The sequence below is a fragment of the Stegostoma tigrinum genome, chromosome 3 (assembly GCF_030684315.1).
Source record: "Stegostoma tigrinum isolate sSteTig4 chromosome 3, sSteTig4.hap1, whole genome shotgun sequence".
Taxonomy (NCBI): domain Eukaryota; kingdom Metazoa; phylum Chordata; class Chondrichthyes; order Orectolobiformes; family Stegostomatidae; genus Stegostoma; species Stegostoma tigrinum.
Genome location: NC_081356.1, coordinates 115,916,084 through 115,933,597, shown reverse-complemented (window position 1 = coordinate 115,933,597; position 17,514 = coordinate 115,916,084). Strand labels below are relative to the sequence as shown.

The 17,514-nt window shown below is 43.4% G+C and overlaps 1 protein-coding gene across 7 annotated transcripts in view; it reads left to right on the top strand.

The window, feature by feature from the left end:
- Positions 1-17,514, top strand: part of tenm3 (teneurin transmembrane protein 3) — a 3,293,451-nt gene that overhangs the window by 2,981,300 nt on the left and 294,637 nt on the right. For 6 of the 7 annotated variants that reach the window (XM_059644858.1, XM_048526868.2, XM_048526869.2 and 3 more), the window contains one exon: positions 12,452-12,664. The exons of the other annotated variant lie outside the window; for it this stretch is intronic. In XM_059644858.1, the coding sequence (XP_059500841.1) occupies positions 12,452-12,664 (213 nt within the window). The remainder of the gene's footprint in view (positions 1-12,451; positions 12,665-17,514) is intronic. 7 annotated transcript variants of the gene reach the window in all.

Sequence of the window (17,514 nt, the reverse complement as noted above, 5' to 3'; positions counted from 1 at the left end):
TGCAGAGGTTCTCCAGCAGTTTCTGTTTTTGTATTAGAAACTGCACTGTCGATGGTAAAGTCATGGCCCAGTCTGGTTCCAGAGAGACGGTACAAGCCAGAACGGTTCCGGGCTGTACAGATCAGTCTTTATGTAGGTAACTGACCCTCCCACCCACCCCCCACCGCACCAATCTGTGTGAAAGATGCTACAGTTGGCTTTAATGTCTCTGTCATGTGGGAGGGAATAATTGGCTGCTGGGAGTTTCTACTCCTGACCTCTGCCCAGTAGCTGTTGCTTGGAAGCTGTAAGTCAGTCAGAGACAGATTCAGTCTATTTGCTGAGGGTAACTAATGCGTTGACATACACTGCTGGGATTACCTGAATTGTGGTCAAACTGTGTGAGGGAGTAGTACTCATTTAGGGAACCACACGAGCTGTCAACACTCAGGGTTCAGAGGGGCTGAGTAAACCATATCACAACTCTTCCCGCAGATTCATTAGAAGCAATAAGAGAGGATTGTAGGTTTCAATGCCATAGCTCCTGGTGTATGCAGGTCTAAGTTAGGACTTTAATTCCTCACCTGGTCCATGAATGATTCCCTTTGAAGACAGATTCGTGTCACTCTGGAAACATTTAATCCAAGAACTCTTTAGTCAATTAGAAAGCTGCTGTGATACCAACACTCTAAAAATGAGGGAAGCCAAAAACAGGTAACCATTTGCTGATTAGCTAAACATCTCTTTGTTGGAAAGTATTGGAATCAGTTATTAAGGAAGTAATTGCCGGGACCCTTGGGAAATCATAATCTAATCAAACAGAGCCAGCATGGCTTCATGAAAGGGAAATGGTGTCTGACTAATTCAGTAGAGATTTTCATGGAAATCACAATTAGAGTGGATAGAGGGCAACAAGTAGGTATGTTGTATTTGGATTCCCAAAAGGGTTTCAACAAGGTGCCTCATAAAAGGTGAAGTCATAAGGTAAGAGCCCACAGTGTTGGAGGTAATTCATTGGTATGGAGAGAGAACTGACTCATGGGCAGGGCACAGCAAGTGGGGAGAAGGGGGCTCTTTTTCAGGTTGGTGACCCATGACCAGTGAGATTCCACAGGGATCAGTGCTGGGGCCACAACTGGTTACTATATACGTCAATGAGTTAAGAGGTAGGAACCAAATTTGCAGATGACACAAAAATAGATAGAAAGGCAGGTTGTAAGAGGGATACCAGGGAGATATCAAAAGGTTAAGTCAGTGGGCAAATGGAGTTCAATGTGAGAAAATGCAAAGTTCTTCATTTTGGAAGTGAGAAAAGAACAGAAGGGGAGAAACTGCAGAAAGCTGCAACTGCAAAATGAAAGAACTTGGAGGGGCTTGTGCATGAAACACAGAAAGGTAGCACACAGGCAGTGTAGGTGATCAGAAAGGTGAATGGTATGTTGGCCCTTCCTTCAAGGAGATTGGAATATAAGAATGGGGAAGTCTTCCAGCAATTATACGAGATGCTGATGAGACCACATCTAAAGCACGGTGAGTAATGTTGATCTACTTATTTAAGAAAAGATTTTATTTCATTGGAGACAGTTCAGAGAAGGTTCACAAGGATGATCCCTGATATGGGTGGATTATGTATGAGCATAGGTTAAGCATGTTTGGGACTCCACAGACTGGAGTTTAGAGAAATGAAAGGTGATCTCATTGAAACATATTGGATTCTAAAGGGGCTTGGCAGGATAAACAATGCGTGGACCGTTGCCCTGATGAAAGAGTATGGGACTACAGGATATAGTCTCAGAGTAAAGGGCACAATTTAAGACTAAGATGAGGAGGAATTTCTTCTCTCAGGGGGTTGTGAGTCATTGAAATTCTTTGCCAGAGAGAGGGGCAGAGTCTTTGTATATATTTAGGAGATAGACGGATTCTTGATCAATAGGGGAATCAAGGGTTACAGGGTAAAGCAGGAAAGTGGATGTTGGAATGTTGGATCCAGCATGATCCTACTGAATGGCAAAGCAGGCTCAAGGAACCAAATGACATGGCCCTATTCCTATTTCTTATGGTTTTATGGGAAAATAAAACTCTGTTTACACATCTCTAAGCCTGTATCACTGCTTATTCAATCTGACTGTAAAGCCTAAATCTCTAGCCAAATAAGTGTAAAGATTTGTAAGAATCTCAGAATCAATGTCATTTGTTGCTTCTTGTCTCCAGTATCTTGCTGAAAATTATCTTCAATATCAGTATGCTTTTCTTTCTTGTCAATGTTGGTCTCTGCCTGAGGAAGTCAGGGAAAGTGTTAATAGGAGAGATAGTAGGAACTGCAAATGCTGGAGAATCTGAGATAACAAGGTGTAGAGCTGGATGAACACAGCAGGCCAAGCAGCATCAGAGGAGCAGGAAGGCTGACGTTTCAGGCCTAGACCCTTCTTCAGAAAATGATGCTTCTAAAGAAGGGTCTAGGCCCGAAACATCAGCCTTCCTGCTGCTTTGATGCTGCTTGGCCTGCTGTGTTCATCCAGCTTTACACCTTGTTATCTCATGGGTTAATAGGATGTAGATTGTCACTGTAATCACGTACATTTGAAGCAAAAAAATCAGCTACGCCACTTTTTTGCTGTCACAGACAAAACGTAGTGTCGATCATCTGTTATCTGCTCCTGTGTCCACCAGCATGACACCTAGCACTGTTTCAGGCAGGTGTTCAGAGGCCATTCACATTGTCCATCCAGTGATAGTCAGCTTCACAAACACTGGCAAGTCGCAGCAGAGCTCTCCCAGTGTCTCATGAGAGATTGCTGTTCACTCAGCATTTCTGTTGGAGCTTGCTTGTTTGATGGATGCCTGAATGAAGCACTGTTATTAATGAATTATGACAAGCCTTGTGCTCAGCAGTGCAGAAAGGCTCCAGTTCGCTCTTTTTTAGGAAGCAACTTAATTGAAGACACTCAAAATGGCAAAAATAAAAGCTCTGGCGATGCTCATTTATCAAGTGAGTACAATTCGGAGAGGTTTTCCAGCTTGCCAAAGGGGCAATATTTAAAGCTTTTCGAATAGCTGAATGATTTTTCCAGAGAATGATCTCTTCCAGCTGCCCACAATGCTGTTATCTGTCTGTTCTTCACCTTTGGCCTTGCCGTCATTCTTGATGAAATGATGACCTGGCAAGGCTGTGATGTTTGTGTAGGAATGAGTTTGATCAGAGCCGTCGTCTTCAGGTTGATTGAGGTATACACAACGAGGGAGTTCCGTGTGGTACTTACCATCAGGCATCAAGCATTGAAATCTGAACACTCCTCAGTAAGCAGCTCCCCGGAGAAATTACAGGAATAGATGAGCAGCAAACTCCATGCAACAGTGAAGTAAACTTTCTTTGTCATCTTCTCCACGGATTTTACCGGTGACAAGGTGATGGACTGTCAGTCCGGTGAGTTTTCACTGAGACGTTTTCCCAGTTGTCCCCGCTGTCCTCCCATGGATGGGTTTCTGTGCCAACCGTGTAGATCTGCTTTATTGATGCCAGAAATTTCCTGTCATTCTAGTGTCAGCAAAATGCTACACTGCCGATTTCCACACTGTGCAAACTTCTGACTTTGCTTGTTTAATTTTCATTGTTACTCCCGTGCCAGTCAGCCTTTTGCAACTCAGCCTTCATAGCTCCTACAGACAGGCCTCTCTGCGTGCTGCTTTTCTTCATTTGGTGTGTGAGGTTCCTCCTGGCAGTGTTCTGTGTTACTGCTGTTTCAAGTATAACTTGGGCACTCTGACAGTGGGAATGTTGGATGAAGGTGGCATTGCAAAGGTAGCATGTGGGAACTTGTGCACAGATCTGCCCAGAGTGGGTCCCAACCTCGACTACTCAGCAGGCACATCATATCACCTCAATACTGTAGAGGCCTCTAGCCTCGCAAGTGGGTTCATTGCAGTAATCGTTCAAATAATTTCTGCCCGTGTTCACCGTGCCAAGTTAGGAGAGGCACAACTCCTGTTCATTCGTGTCATGGTGATTGGAATGCAGCAAAATTTAAACAGAATCATTTGTACATGAGAATAATTCTCAACCTGTTTTCCTTCTAAGTTTACGACAGTAATAATCCAATCAGTCCTGCTCCCTTTGACTGATTTAAAAATTTGGGGATCTTGAAGGCTTCAGATCCTAAGAGAAAAGATCCTAATTTGGAATGGAATTTTTCCTATGTTTGGGAGCAGGCGACTCTTTTATTCTCTCTATGTATGTCTGTATTTCACTCTCTCTCTCTCCCTCTCTCCCTGTATGTCTGTACCTCTCACCCTCTCTCTCTGTTGTAACTACCTCTCACCCTCTCTCTCTCTCTGTGTATATCTGTATCTCCCAGTCTTCCCTCTCTCTCTGTCTGTATCTGTTTTGTAAAGAGCCACAAAATCGAGACATTTATTATCTTGTTCCAGACACGTTAATCTGCATGTTCCCACACCAGTTTGGACATTGCTTTCCTGTGCTTTGTCCATTTGATTAGCTTTCCATTTTCTCACCAATAAAGATGCAGTTCACAGAAGCAACTGTCTTGTAAAAGAAATGAAACCACCAGCTATTTATGGTCTGTTGTAAGCAATCACTTTAAGGATGGTTTTGTGAAGAGATTCGGCAAATATTTTAAAAGTTGCAATGTGGAATGGCTGATTATTTCAGTGACTAGTTAAGTGAGCACAAGATAGGGACACATGTGAAACCAGTATGTCCAGTGAGTCTCCGAAATAAATCCTTACTTCATGGATGTGGAAAATATATTTTTAAAACCATTGCCATCTAGACAGCAGAGAGAAAAATGTAATTAGATTAAATTCCCTACAGTGTGGTAACAGGCCCTTCGGCCCAACAAGTCCACACTGCCCCTTGGAGCATCACACCCAGACCCATCCCTCTATAACCCACACACCCCTGAACACTACGGGCAATTAAGCATGGCCAATCCACCTAGCCTGCGTATCTTTGCACTGTGGGAGGAAACCAGAGCACCCCCATGCAGAGAACATACAGACTCCGCACAGATAGTCACCTGAGGTTGGAATCAAACCTGGGCCCGTGGTGCTGTGAGGCTGCAGTGCTAACCACTGAGCCACCGTGCCCCCCTTTGTCCACATTCTTCAACTAGTTTTATTTTGTTTCTGTGGCACTTAGTTTAAGATGATTGCAGTATATTTGGGATCTAAATCTAATAGATCATAAGAGCATTAGGTGCAGGAGCAAAGTCAGGCCATTAAGCCCATCAGGTCCGTTCTGGCATTCAATCATGGCTGACATGTTTCTCAACCCCATTCTCCTGCCTTCTCTCTATAACCCTTGATCCCTTTACTATTCAGGAACCTGTAGACCTCTATCTTAAATACGCTCAATGATTTGATCTGCACAGCCTGATGTGACAATGAGTCCCATAGGTTAACCACCCACTGGCTGAAAAGATTCTCCGTCAGCTCAGTTCTAAATCCCTGAAAGATTGTTTGGTGGTTTTGTCATATGGTTATATCTGAGTCTGAGGGGCTGGATTTTCATGTTGGTGGTGGGTCGCAGGAGTTGGGGAAAAAAACATTTGCCTCTACAGAAAAACTGGCCCCCAAGAATCATATTCCTCCTGTCCATTGTGGAGGTGTGACCTGTAATTGACCCATCCAACTCTAGAAAGGGTTCAGAGGCCAAGTACAAAGGTGGGTTGTTTAAAAGGGCCGCCTCAGTCCTGTGTGTGCATTGTGCCAGTTATAAGAAAACAGTTAGGCCCTCTACCTCTCACACTGCCTCACCAACACCACCTCCCATGCCATACCATGCCACCTCTTAAACACCCCCACCACATTCCATCCACACTGAGCTGTTTCCCCCAAATTATGGCAAATCCCCAAATGCTCGGGTCTTCAGGGCAATTCCCAGCGGATTCAGAAATAGCGAACGTCATGCCTTTATTCAAGTATGCAAAAATTTAGGAAACTATAGGCCAACTGGCTTGTCATCTTTCACAAGTAAATTGCTGAAATCCATTATTCGGGAAGTTATAGCAGGATATTTTTGGAAAAATAAGCAATCATGATCAGGCAGAGTGGACATGGTTTTGTGAATGGGAAATTGTGTTTAACTAATTAAGTAGAGTTTTTGAGGAAATAATAAGCAAGGTGAACAAATGGGAACCTGTAATGTGATGTACTTAGATTTCCAGAAGGCACTTGATAGGGCGCCCCATCAAATACTACTAAATATGACAAGACCTCATGGTATATGGCATAACATATTGCAATGATTGATTAGCTAACAGGAAGCAGAAAGGATGGATAAATGGGTCATTTTAAGTGCGCAAGTTGACTCTAAGTTCATTTTCATTGCAATTGTTTGTACCTCTAAGTCTCAGGCCATGAGTCACATATAGACAGGTTGGTTAAAAAGGCATTTAGCATGTTTTCCTTCATTGCTCAGTCCTTTAATTATATGTGTTGAGATGTCATGTTGAGATTGTGTTGGACGTGGTTGAGTCTGTTTCGAGAACTATGTCCAGTTCTGGTCGCCTTGTTATAAGAACGATATTATTAAGCTTGAGAGGGTTCAGAAGAGATTACCAGAATGTTGCTGGCTATGGGAGGTTTGAACAAAGGCTGGTCAGGTAGGGACTTTTTTCACTGGAACGTGGGAGTTTGAGAGGTGACGTTGTAGATGATTATAAGATCATGAGGGGTATAAATAGAGTTAGTGATAGCTGAGTTTCCCTTGGATGGGGGATTTCAAGACGAGGAGTCATATTTTTAAGTTGAGTAGAGAGATTTTAAAAAAAGATATGAGAGGCAGATTTTTAACATAGAGTGTGGTTTGGGTGTGGAATGAACTTCCTGAGGAATTGGTGGATGCAGGTACAGTTAACAACGGTTAAATGAGTAGGAAGGGTTTGGAGGAATATGGGCCATGTGCAAACAGGTGGGACTTGTTCAGTTTGAGATTACGGTCAGCATGGACTGGTTGGACACGAAGAGCCTATTTCTGTGCTCTATGGCTGTAAAGTAATTGGTAATAAATCCAAAGGGAAAGGAAATGCAATTTATTTGCTCAAAGAATGTTCAAAGGTGGAGCTCGCTATTACAGGCATTGTTGAAGTATATCTAACTGGTTTTGCTGGGGTACCCCACATATGCTGTCAGTCTGTGACACATTGCTGGATGACCATCAGTGGAAAAGAGCAAGAAATTAACAGACAGTGTTTCCTTTCCTTTAGATCATTCCAGAAGCAAATTAGACAGGGAAATCAGTGAAAAGGGAATAGAAAGATGAAAGGGTGGAGATGAAGCAGTCACAATGGAGGGAAACCTTTCTGGAATGTAGACATCAGGACCGACGAAATGGACCAAATGGCCTGTTGTTATGCAGCACATTCTGTATAATCCTGTTAGCTGTTTTGTGAATGATCACCTGTCATGGCTTCTTGACCATCAACAGTAAAGCTTGCTGCTGGCAATAAGTCTGCAGCAGAACAGTCTTGAGACATTGATGTTTATCGGTCATTGAGCGCGGCATGATGTGCTCACTACACATCGTACAGTGCATCCCATTTCAGACTATAAATAAAATGAAGATGTTTATCTGGTTAAACTACTGGGGAATAGCTTGTACTGCAAAGTTTGCTCTCCAATAAGAAGCAAGCTCCCCAGTACCTAGGATGAAAGGTTTCTGCAAATCCGTACCAGTCTGTAAAACTCCTCACCAGGCATCCCTCCTCCTTTCTGGCCATTGCCTTACCTGGTGTGTTGAAAGGAGTTAACCATATGAAAGAATGCAACACTGAGACAAAGACAATTTACAATTATATGTTCTAATAAAGTAGTGAGCCGGCCTTTGAGATCTTCATACAGAGTCTTCATTCGTATCGGAAATAAAAACACCCAGCGTTACAATTCAGTTGTGAGTTATGTCCCTGCACACAAGAATTGAGAGTATTTTGGATGAGGGTGAAGGATCATTGGTTTTGAGTCACATTGGTCATAGCTTGGAAGTGATTGTGCCAGAAGTATTGATCTGGCTTTCAACTGTACCATTCCAGTGGATTTTCAAATTGTCCATTGTGGTAAGATATTAAATAGGGTTGGTGACGTCGCTGAAAAATTTAATTGGATGAGAAAATATTGATGTGTCAGAACCTGGTTTAAATTGGGAATTTCGACTCTCAGGGTTTTCTCTATCATTGTAATCTGTCACATCGTCAACGCAGCTTTTCTGTCCTTTTACATAAACACTCCTATTTTTTTTGAAACACTGTCTTGCTCTTTTACACACACAGCTTCCAAACATATTTTCTCCATCTTTTTACACACCGTACAGCCTTTTAAAACGCTTTTTCCTTCTGCAGACTCTGTCTCTACTTTTGCACACATTCTCCCTCCTTTCCCATGCGCTGTCTTCATTTACAGATGCTCAGTCTCTTCTTTCACACACACGCCTACCTTTTCACTCTTTCTTTCCCTTGCTCACGTTTCCCCTCTCTCTTTCCTTTTGAGTGCACACTCCCTCTCTCTTACTGTACATTCTCTCTCTCTCTCCTTCTGCATTCTCTCTTTTGTCCATGTTCTCTCTATCTACTTTTGCACACATTTGCTCCCTCCTTTATGCACACTCGCTCACTCCGACACACACACTCACTCCTTACTTCATGCGCAGTGTTTCATTTTCCAGGAACTCTGCCTTGTACACATACTCCTCACACTCTCTCTCTGTCTCTCTCTCTGTCCCTCTTTCCCTGCTTTAACACATGCAGTCTCTCCCCTGGTACCTACATTTTCTCTCTAGTTTGACAGGCACCCTCTTCTTCAGATTTTTGCTCACTCCCTTGTTTTAAAAGTGCTCCCTCGCTCCTTCTATTAAAGTGCACTGCAGGTTTTGTTGACAGGCCCATCACACAGAGGTTGAGAATTACAGGCGAACACTCGCAAGCTCAGACTGAGACATTTGTGCAGAGCCACCTTAGCATTATATGTGTCAAAATATTGTTAGATTGAAGTAGACTCATGAAGTATTCATCGTGACGAGATGAGGCTCTTGGTTTTCCTATATGGCCTAAAGTGCATTCATTACCGCAAACTAATGCTTGACAAATTGCTTTATTTTTGAGGCAGACTGCCACTGTTGTGCTGTTTTTTCTCCTCGTCAATCAATTTTAGTGTACTGCAGTTGGAACAAAAACGTATTTAAGTATTTAATAAAATGTGAATTAATTAAAAGAGAATAGCATTTTATCTCTGGCCTCTTTTGTCTGTTGAATTCCATATGGGAAGATGTAATTATTAGACCTTGAGATATTACTTACTAAAACAAAGGATGTAAGAGTGATCCTGGATCAACTGTTGTAATCCTGTGTGCTAATTGTGGAGGAGAAATGACAGCCTGGGTTATGTGATAAAACAGCAGTAAATTCTGCAGCTGAATATATTTCTGTTAAAAAACTGCTGTCAGGGACAATAACTGTGCCATAATATGAAGTGCTAAACAAAAATCACTTTCTGCAAAGGAAGTACTTTCTAAAAATGAGAATGGCAGATGATTATGGCAAATGATTTGTTACCGCAGCCATCTGTTCTGCAAACAAAATGTTCACTACCTCTTAATGTAACACGCTACGGGATGCGAGTTTAAAAAAAATTGCAACAGCTACTGGGGTGGGGGAGGCGTGGGGGCTGGCACCTGGGGATGGGCAATAAACGCAGCCATACCAGCTTCGCCCCCAGCCAAGAAGTAATTTTGAGGAGAAGGTATGTAAATTCTCAGGATACTGCACATCATTACCAAGACTGATGGTCACATCAGCTGGATCTTGTTTTAACACCCCCTTTTCTGAAAGGGTTAGATCTCTGAAGAAGCAGTTATAACCCTCAGCCTATGCTGATGTGGCCTGGAATAGCTCGGCTCATGAGGGGAGTGGACAGTTCCAGTTTGCCACAGCCCTGGGAGGTTAATGTTGAGTTGGTCTGTGTGATTGCTGGATGTCCCTGTCTGAGTTAATATGCCCTGACTTGCATTGTGAAGCACTCTTGTCACAGACCGGAACTGCATTCGCTACGATGCCTTCTGTTGAATTGCACACCAACGCTGAAAATCCGAATTTTAAATCTGCCTGCCCAGTGGAAGCAAGCAGGTTCCTGGTGCAACCTGCCTTATTTACCATTGTCACTGCTGTGTTGCTTTAGGAATGTGAACGCAGGGGTTTCAGAATTGTCAGCTCCCCGCCCCCACTTAATTTTGATTGTGAAATGGGCATCAGCTCTGCCTGTGGAAGATAGTCACGAGCAGCAACAGGCCAGAAGTAACCAAAGTCAGTGTTCATTTTGATCATTTCAGTTCGGTTTCTTGTGGCCCAGGAACAGCAGGGGTGTTCCTCCTCCTGACAGGAAGCACTCCAGGGCCTCCTCTGCCCTCAGTATCCAGCTGTGGACCAGTTAAATGCCCTTGTTGAATTGTGTCACCACCGAGACTGTGTTTCCATGGTCACTGAAAGCACCGATCACCTGACATGATACTCTCTGTCATTCACCAGCATCGACATCATTCCCATAAACTTCAAACAGGAGCCAATATTTTGGAATGAAAATGACTGAACACTGACTCATGTCTGAGCTTTATCCCGAGTTGAAGTCAAAGCCTCTTGTCTGTTGCATTCTCATTTTAAGAAAAAATCACCTGGCTAAGCTATCAGAATGGTGGTTGGAATCACTACCCCGCAGGTAATCAGAGAAAACTTGAGATCCATCAGAAGTTGGTGTTGGTTTTAGCTACTTCCACATGTTATGTACATGGTTAATACAATCACTAAGGTGATGCAATAGTTAGCCACAAATCAAACTCTGCATTATTACTTCACTAAGTAGACAGAAAACCTTTTACTTTGCACAGTTTCCACGAATTAAAATGATAATCCCTTTGGTCCACTGTTCTTTGAGGACATGACACTGATTAAAAGGCTGTAAAGATGGTACAAAGCCAAGGTACTTACGTTTTCACTTCCCATGTAAAGCTGGGAGGGAGGGGGATGTGACTGAACCTTTTTATCTTACGGCTGTGTAAGTTGTGTGGTTTTAGGTTGAAATACGCAATTCTGTTTCTACGTCGATATAATCTCTATTTGAATGTTTTTGACAAAGCTCAGAATGTTTTGCTCTTGGTGCAAAAATACTAAACTAAACAGTTAAAGGGGAGTGACATGCTCAGATTTAGAGCTCATCTGTACTGACTGCTAGTTTCTCAAGGGATAAGATCCCCTTTTGCTTGGCTCTAAATGAAACCTGTCATCATGCTTTTGTTTTGCTAAAGCTGGCCTTCTGCATTCATACCAAGCAGTTTGTGTTATTTTAGCTTTGATGCAGCTCTCAAGCATGAAAACTTTCTGCAGTTGTCATCCATAGGTAGGAGAGGGAAGTGTTCAGACATGGGTCACAGAGAGGGCTGTCTGCAGGCAAGCGTGGTGGGAGCAGCTGTCTGGTTGTGACACTGTGTGTGTGCAAGCTGGGGACGGAAGGGCAAATATTTAAAAGATTTACCAATAACAGCTCACTTTTAAATGTACATGTCACATCCAAGCAGCCTCCAGAAGTATAACCACTGAACTAGTTTTGACAGAGAAGATAATTGTTGGTTGTTAATGTGCTATTGATTTCATTACTTAGCCCTGACACAAGGATGCGAGCAGTGCAAAACTGCCCAGCAGTAGCCTCAGTGACACTTCCAAGTGCTGACCTCAGAAATTATGCACTGATGGTTCGTTCTTCGATAATTCAGCATCAGAATGCCATTTCCCACCCAAGGTGCACCCACTGTCTCCTGCATCCAGAGGAACTAATAGCGCCAGGAATGCAGGGCTGCGAGCCTGCAGTTGGACTGTGAGGGCTAGTGACAGCCAACTGATTGTCTGGGCTTAGCCCTCTTGCGCTTGCACTGTGCGGCAATGAAGCCCTTACATTTAGTATCAAAAACATGCAGCTCGTGGGTCTCAAATATGACAGACTGATGAGGAAGAGTCAGGTGGAACAGCTCGCAGAAATTCTTCCCCAGAACAAGGAGGAAAAAGCACAGTAAAACAAAAGCGCTTTCAAAATCAAACGCCTGAGCTTGACCTTGTCCATAGAAGCGAGTAGAAAATACATTTTTCTGTGCTCATTAGAAACCATTATTGCACCATAATTGAAGCCAGCTTATTGAAGCATATACATGGTGGTTTAGCTCCTTGTTCTTCAGAATTTAAAGACATTTTAGAGAAAGCATTAGCATGTAGAAAGGTTCTATCTTGTTAAAACTTTTATTTTGTTCAACATAACACCAGAGGACAGCAACAAATTTGTTTCTTCATCTGGCAGAGTTTGAATCCATTGCTATTTATTTTGGTTTTTAAGTATCTCACTTGTGCATCTTTTGTGTTTGATAGTGGTAAATGATGCTTTGTCGTTGACCATGGCATATCAAAACCCTCATTTTATCTCTCCTCAGGTCCTCCCATGCCATCCTCCTCTTCCTCGTCCAGTCCATCAGCCATTGTGCAGTCTGGTTCCCCAGTTTCATCGCCCAATGCCAATGGCAACCAAAGACGGTTGCTTGGCAACAGCAACACACAGCCGGCTCATGAATCTGACACAGATGATGAGGAATACAATGCAAATTCATATCTAGCCAGTTCAGGCACAGTGTGTGTGGCCAGTAATGGTAAGGAAATTGCCTGCATCTATCAGCTCCTCCTGTCTCTTGGCATCTTCTTACATCTGAGCAATACTTTCAGCTGGAAGAGGCTTGGGAGCACCAGTCTAGGTGACAGTTAACCTCCCAGCCTCTTACTGAACTGCTCTTCTCTGCATTTATTCCTAACACAAAGCTTTATTGCACGGCAAGCCTCTTCTCACTATCCGAGTGCACGACTGACCTCCAGCCTGTTGTCATGACCCGATAAGGGCTGTGTCAAGTACTAACCCCATTTTGTGAAAGCACATTCAGATCTGAGTTACAGACAAGTCGCCCCGTCACCCCCCGACCCACCCCTGCTCCCCCACCTTGGCTTTGCGATTTAACTGAGGATTGCCATTGCCAGGTACAGGCAGAAGGTGGGAATTCTCCAGCAGAGCCAAGAAATTCCAGCAACATTATCTTCAGTGGGCAGTGATGAGAACGCACGCGGGGAAAGCTCAGTCGGAGCCTGTTGGCATTTGCCAGCTGTTGCAGTTTAAACAAGATGCTTCCAAAATCGAGATCTTCTTACACAGCTATTGGCTTGCTGTTGAGGAAATAAACCATTGAATCATTCTTTGATGCAACACTATAGGATGTATTCGATCTGAATGGAGCACGCAATAAAAACCCCAGTCAGGTCACTCTTGGCTGTTTTCTCTTTCTTTGCAATCTAGTTCTCTTCTGGGAATGCAGTGATTACATATATTAGTGCATGACTATTATTATCTTAACCACAGAACTGAGAGCCTGGTACAATTCTGGTTCGTTCCTTTTGGAAAGAAAAATACACACAACATGTGACAAGTTTTATACTTGGCAGATTTTTGTGCACTAGCAGGGGAGGATTCAATGTTTTGACGATATTTCTAACTCACTTGACAGTGGATAACACATGGATTGTGCAGGCCTTGTTGCCGTTGATTTAACTTTGTGCCTTTTTGTTTCCATCAATTGGGCTTTTAGCTGACTACATCTGTCGCCAAGGCGACTTGGCGGGGGTTCACCATCAGTAATCAGATGGAAATATGAAATCGCTTTGAGAAATCTGAGATTGAAGGAAATGCAATTATTGACTGGTGCTGTTGTGGGTTCAGAACATATTTTCGCGGTAACCCTGCACTTCCTGTTTAACCTGCTTTTTTTTTGGCATGTGTAATTTTGTGAAATATTGTGTTTGGAGATTAAATGTTTGCAAGCTGGACATTTTCTCATGTACAGAGTTACAAAAACTAGCATGTAGGGTTGGCATTAGAAATCAGCGATGATCAAGCAAATCACCCGGAAAGAAAGTAAGAAATGACTGGCATTTATACATCATCCTTCAGGCCCCTTTCAAAGCATTTTTACAATTAATTAAATACATTTGGAATATATTCACCATTCAATATAAAGAAATGCAACAATCAAGAATGCCTCTGACTGAACATGTTGGCCAGGCCATCAGGAGGTCTTGCCTGTGTTGCACTAAACAGAGGCAATGTGGTTTTTGAGGTGTTTTTTGAGCAGGCAGGACCTAGGGCTAATTTGTACAGTGCAGCACCCTCTCAGTATCCTAGATTACGTGCTCGAGCTACTGGAGTGAGACTTGAACACGCGACCAGTGATCATGAAATGACAGTGTCACCCTTGAACCAAGCCTGACATCTTTGCAGTATAACAAGAATGTCTTTTTGAGAGCTAGATCCTTGCTGGAATTCTAATATTGAGAAATAGTCAGGAGCTAAAAAGAGAAAACCTCCTGTTGTTCATGGTGGGTGGAATCTCCCATTATAGACCAGCACAAGGGACAGAAATTGCTCTTAGAAAATCATCAGCCATTGTGTGCTGTATATTAGCCAATTAGGCTGACCTGAAGAGTTCGTATCAGAAACAATGGACACGAACTGTTTAATGTTGCACTGTGCCATAATGGAATTGGACATTGGCATAATTCCTCATTTTTTTCACTGGTGATGCACTGAAAGGCTGTTTGGAACTTTCTTTCTGAAATCGAGGTTTGTGAGGGGGAGGGGGGGCGGGCGGGTTGTGGTGGGGTATTAGGAAAAGAGTCAGTGAATATTTTTAAGGCAGATGTAGATAGAATCCTGCTGGGCAAGGGGGTGAAAGGTTATTTGGTGTGGTGGCGGGGTAGGTGAGAATGCAGATTTGAGGTTACAATCAGACCAGCCATGATCTTAATGAATGGTTGCGCGGTCTCAGGGGGCTGAATGGCCTATTCCTGCTCATTTTTCATGTGTTGGAACATTTCAGTTCCCTCTCTCAGTGAGTGGCAAGCTAACCAGTAGGGGAACAGTGGGCCTTAGGCCTTGCCCCTATCTCATCCCAGCTCAAAGATTCTCAAGAGGGACAGGCAGCAAGTATATGGAGGGCTTAAAGCAACCTTTTTTTTCTGCAGTATGACCTCTGGTGTAGCTTCAGGGCTTACTGGCCTCCTGTCATTGCTTTTGGATATTTTATTGACAAGAATTGAAGCTGGAAGTTCTGATAAGTTCAGGGAATGTAAGACAGACACTGGAGTGAGGGGTGGGGAGAAACGGGCTGGAGAAAAATATTTGCCTTCAGAAGTTTTAGCTAATGTATGTTTTCAAATTCCTCGTCAAATAATTTGAATTCATGATCTTTGAATGTTTTTTCTCGCATACTTTTGAAGTAATGTTCTGAATTTACCTTGCCTGTCTACACCATTGAATATTTTATACTCTCCACAAAGTACCCTGGTTTAACTTTCTGACTTTTGAAATAATATTTTGAATTGCCCTCATGCATCTGCAAGTAGTTTAATATTTCATAAGTACCTCAACAAGATCCTATTAACCCTTAAATCATCTTCTTTCTAAAACAATAGATCTAAAGTATCTACAATTTTGACCCACAGCTCACCTCTTTGAGACACAGTCGTATTTAATTCCTTCTCCATTCATGTCAGTTTGTTTGTTGCATGTGCTGAGAACTGGACACCGCACCATGATCTTGCCATGCAGGTCACTGTGAAATTTTAGCATGACCAATTGGTGTTTGTACTGTGGGGTTAAAATAGTATCAGAGATAATGGGAACTGCAGATGCTGGAGATTCCAAGATAATAAAATGTGAGGCTGGATGAACACAGCAGGCCAAGCAGCATCTCAGGAGCACAAAAGCTGACGTTTCGGGCCTAGACCCTTCATCAGAGAGGGGGATGGGGGGAGGGAACTGGAATAAATAGGGAGAGAGGGGGAGGCGGACCGAAGATGGAGAGTAAAGAAGATAGGTGGAGAGGGTGTAGGTGGGGAGGTAGGGAGGTAGGGAGGGGATAGGTCAGTCCAGGGAAGACGGACAGGTCAAGGAGGTGGGATGAGGTTAGTAGGTAGCTGGGGTAACAACTGCACCTCCCAGTCGCATTCGCAACAAACAACTGCACCTCCCAGTCGCAAACCATTTCCACTCCCCCTCCCATTCTCTTGATGACATGTCCATCATGGGCCTCCTGCACTGCCACAATGATGCCACCCGAAGGTTGCAGGAACAGCAACTCATATTCCGCCTGGGAACCCTGCAGCCATATGGTATCAATGTGGACTTCACCAGTTTCAAAATCTCCCCTTCCCCCACTGCATCCCTAAACCAGCCCAGTTCATCCCCTCCCCCCACTGCACCACACAACCAGCCCAGCTCTTCCCCCCCACCCACTGCATCCCAAAACCAGTCCAACCTGTCTCTGCCTCCCTAACCGGTTCTTCCTCTCACCCATCCCTTCCTCCCACCCCAAGCCGCACCCCCAGCTACCTACTAACCTCATCCCACCTCCTTGACCTGTCCGTCTTCCCTGGACTGACCTATCCCCTCCCTACCTCCCCACCTACACCCTCTCCACCTATCTTCTTTACTCTCCATCTTCGGTCCGCCTCCCCCTCTCTCCCTATTTATTCCAGTTCCCTCCCCCCATCCCCCTCTCTGATGAAGGGTCTAGGCCCGAAACGTCAGCTTTTGTGCTCCTGAGATGCTGCTTGGCCTGCTGTGTTCATCCAGCCTCACATTTTATTATCTTGGTGTTTGTACTGTTCTGCTTTGATGATATATTGCAGAATGCTATTAGCATATTTAATCACACCGTTGAGAGATTGAAAGTGACGTGTCTCTCGATTATTTCCTTTATAATTTCCCTGTGCTAATTCAGTGCTGATTACTGTACACTTAATTTCCACATTTTGTGACCTTTGTGCAATGCTGTACGGTTTGCAACGTGAAATTTAATTTGCCACTTGACCAGTCACATAAATGATCCAAACCCAGATGCTGTTGCTACATCCTTTGTCTCAACTCGTGTTCTTGCTCTCAGGAAATCAGAGAAACAACATTTACTTTTGGTATCCAACTCGTTAATGTAAATTAGAAACATCAAAATTCTCAGCTTTAATTTCACATTCAGCACCTCACTGCACTGTGACCTCTCAGCTCTCCTGTGTGCTCAGTTTACCATTGTTTTCTATCTTGTCTCATATTCTATCAACATCTTAACTATTTGCCCTCACCGGGATATTCTGGCTGAAGAAGACATTTCTTTTCCCAAAAGTATGCATTGTTCATAACATTTGTACAAGTATGCAAACATAATATTTTACAGGGAAATTGAGGCGAAGTGGTTATCTTGAGGAAATGTTTCATCTTTGCCCAGTTAAACCCACTCATGGTTCCAAAGCCACAACAGTTTGACGACAATTGGGGATGCCCAAGTTTCATGAAAGTATAAAGAAAACTTCAAATTTGACACAACATAAAGTGAAATGTAGATCAGCTTTCTCCAGTGTAGTGTTCAAGGATGTGGAGCTTAGGTGGGTTATAGAGGAGTGGGTC